The sequence below is a fragment of the Frankliniella occidentalis genome, unplaced genomic scaffold (genome assembly GCF_000697945.3).
Source record: "Frankliniella occidentalis isolate FOCC.00 unplaced genomic scaffold, Focc_3.1 Scaffold284, whole genome shotgun sequence".
In the NCBI taxonomy this organism is placed as follows: Eukaryota; Metazoa; Arthropoda; class Insecta; order Thysanoptera; family Thripidae; genus Frankliniella; species Frankliniella occidentalis.
The window spans coordinates 130911-133134 of NW_026267410.1; the positions used below are offsets into that span (position 1 = coordinate 130911).

General features: G+C 37.4%; 1 protein-coding gene across 1 annotated transcript; it reads right to left on the bottom strand.

Annotated features, from left to right (window-relative positions):
• Positions 1 to 699: 699 nt before the first annotated feature.
• Positions 700 to 1978, bottom strand: LOC127750902 (uncharacterized). Its single transcript, XM_052273580.1, has 5 exons — positions 1740 to 1978; positions 1547 to 1659; positions 1282 to 1468; positions 991 to 1203; positions 700 to 911 (listed from the first exon to the last, which is right to left on the bottom strand). Exons 1-4 carry the CDS (start codon positions 1960 to 1962, stop codon positions 1085 to 1087), a joined length of 642 nt encoding a protein of 213 aa, XP_052129540.1. The 5' UTR covers positions 1963 to 1978; the 3' UTR covers positions 700 to 911; positions 991 to 1084.
• Between the last annotated feature and the right edge of the window lie 246 nt (positions 1979 to 2224).

Here is a 2224-nt window from a genome sequence, read left to right on the forward strand (position 1 = left end):
CATTTGGTGCGAGCCAAAATACCTCACACCAAATGATGCGAGGCAAACATACCTCACACCAAATGCTGCGAGATCCTCTGTGCCTCGCACAAATGAGTGTGAGATTAGTTTGGTCTCGCACCAATGATTCCTAGACGCTAACATTGTAATTAAGTTTGCGTGTAAAGAACCTAAAACATTTGGCTTTCAAAGAACGCAAAATATTGACATCCCTTGTAGAATGCCAATCAATGACGTTGTTTTCCAATGAAAAAATATGAAACACTTTTACGAGTCAAGGCTAACTTTCAATACTGTATTGAAAATTTAAATAAATTAAGATAGCACTTATTTGTCAAAAAGAAAAGCAGAGTGATAATGTTGCAACATAATTGTTCAATAGTACTGCCCACACCATATGGCTGAAAATACGGGGGAGGCCTATCACTCAAATGACAACTAAACAATTACCTATTACTTTAGCAAATAACCGAAACAACAGCACCTCACTCAGGAGCTGATGAGATGGTTTGTATTACTCACAATAGTGTAATAAGGCCACTTGGTAACTTTGCTGTTCTTCTCAGAACCCAATAGCATTGGTTCCATCATTTGCTTGCAGCCTAGGCTGGCATAGCCTATGGGCGGCTATAACCTAAATCCATCCAGTACATAGACTGTGTTTTGATACAGTAAATTAGGTTCAGGCTCATGTGTGATTGCCAAATCGACGCAGACAACAAACATCGTCGACAAGACACCTGTCATAAACAAGAACAATTTAAAGTCAAAATAAATCCTAAATCACATATATGGCACATTCGTTTCGCCATGTTTACTTTGGACCGTCTTAACTGCCCTGCCTAATATACTGATAGCAGTCTGCAGTGTAGTACAGGAATTGCAGGCTAGGGAAGGGAAAGAAATTTAATCTGAAAATAAAATATGAATTGTTACTTGTGTTAAGGTAATGTTAAAAAGATTTGCTAAAAGAATAAGTTACCAAGTTACCTTCATCCTCTCTCCTGCTACCCACGTCTTCTTGACTTTTCCTTTTCCTTATAAGCTCGTGCAGTGCTAGCCCATTGTCTGGTGCAGCACAAGGTTAATTTTTTCCAGCAGAAGCTTCAGAGCAAATCTTTCCTGCTTGCCTACGAACGTAATCTTTATTGAAATTCTGAGGAAGGGGGCACTTCTTTGTCCACTTCATCGTATTTAATAATGCTGCAGAAAAAAACATCAGTTAGAATTTTGAATATTTTAACATGTTCATTTAATATTTTTTGGCTTAGTTATAGTTACCATAAAGTGAATCTAATTGGTACTGCTGTATGGCTATTTTATCATTTGATGTTGAGAGGCCATAAGCTCCTAAGTCGGATCCTAAAATCAGTTGAAGAAGGGCACTCATTCTTGTTTTAAATGATGTTTCATGTTCAGCCTTTGCAACCTGTTTTTTCTCCAAAAACTTTCCGCCGCCAATGTAAACCTGGGGTGGAGGGAAACCATTATAAAATTAATCTTAACAGTGTGCTAATAAAGAATTCAGTGTGTTGGCAAACATTACCAGACCGTCTGGAACCTCTATTCCCTCAGCATCAGCTTCCTTGACAGCTAATTTCATGGATTCTAGAGGACACCTCTTCCTCTCTTCCTCATTCTTGAGTGCCATGATCATAGCTAGATAAAAAAAAAATAACCTAAAAATTAACCATTGACCAAAGCCGCTCTTAATAATGAAGTCATATAATTGAACATACAGTCACAGCTATCTATGGTGCTCTGCATTTCATCAAATTGAGTTTGGGATTTCGTTAGTTTCTTTATCTCCTCTCTCAACTCTGTTTCGAGATGGTTATAGTGATCCTCTAAAGCCTGAGGGCATAATCCAACAAGATTTGGTCCACTTAGTAACAATTTTGGAAAAATAAGTAACATAAATATTTCTGAACAGTTAAATACCTGGAACTGGCTGCGGCACATTTCAGTTGTGCATACATAGAACTGCAATCATTAAGTAGAATTCATATGAAAACAAAAGAAGAAAAAACACAGTTAAAAGTTCATTACAACTTAAATTCATTGCAAGAGAGTGACATAGAGAACAAACCTCTTCGTCACTCTAAAAAAAATTAATACAAAACTGAAATCCCTAGAAGGTCATGTAAAAACCGCCGGAATCACGTAAAATCCGCCGAAATCCGGTAAAATCCGCTGAAATCATCTGTAATCCTTCAAATCAGAC

Coding starts and splice junctions, on each gene's coding strand:
- LOC127750902 (XM_052273580.1), bottom strand. CDS start 1,962: ATGTGCCGCAGCCAGTTCCAGGTATTTAACTGTTCAGAAATATTTATG. Junction 1,660..1,739: donor CACCATAGATAGCTGTGACT/GTATGTTCAATT, acceptor TTTTTTATCTAG/CTATGATCATGGCACTCAAG. Junction 1,469..1,546: donor TAGAGGTTCCAGACGGTCTG/GTAATGTTTGCC, acceptor CCTCCACCCCAG/GTTTACATTGGCGGCGGAAA.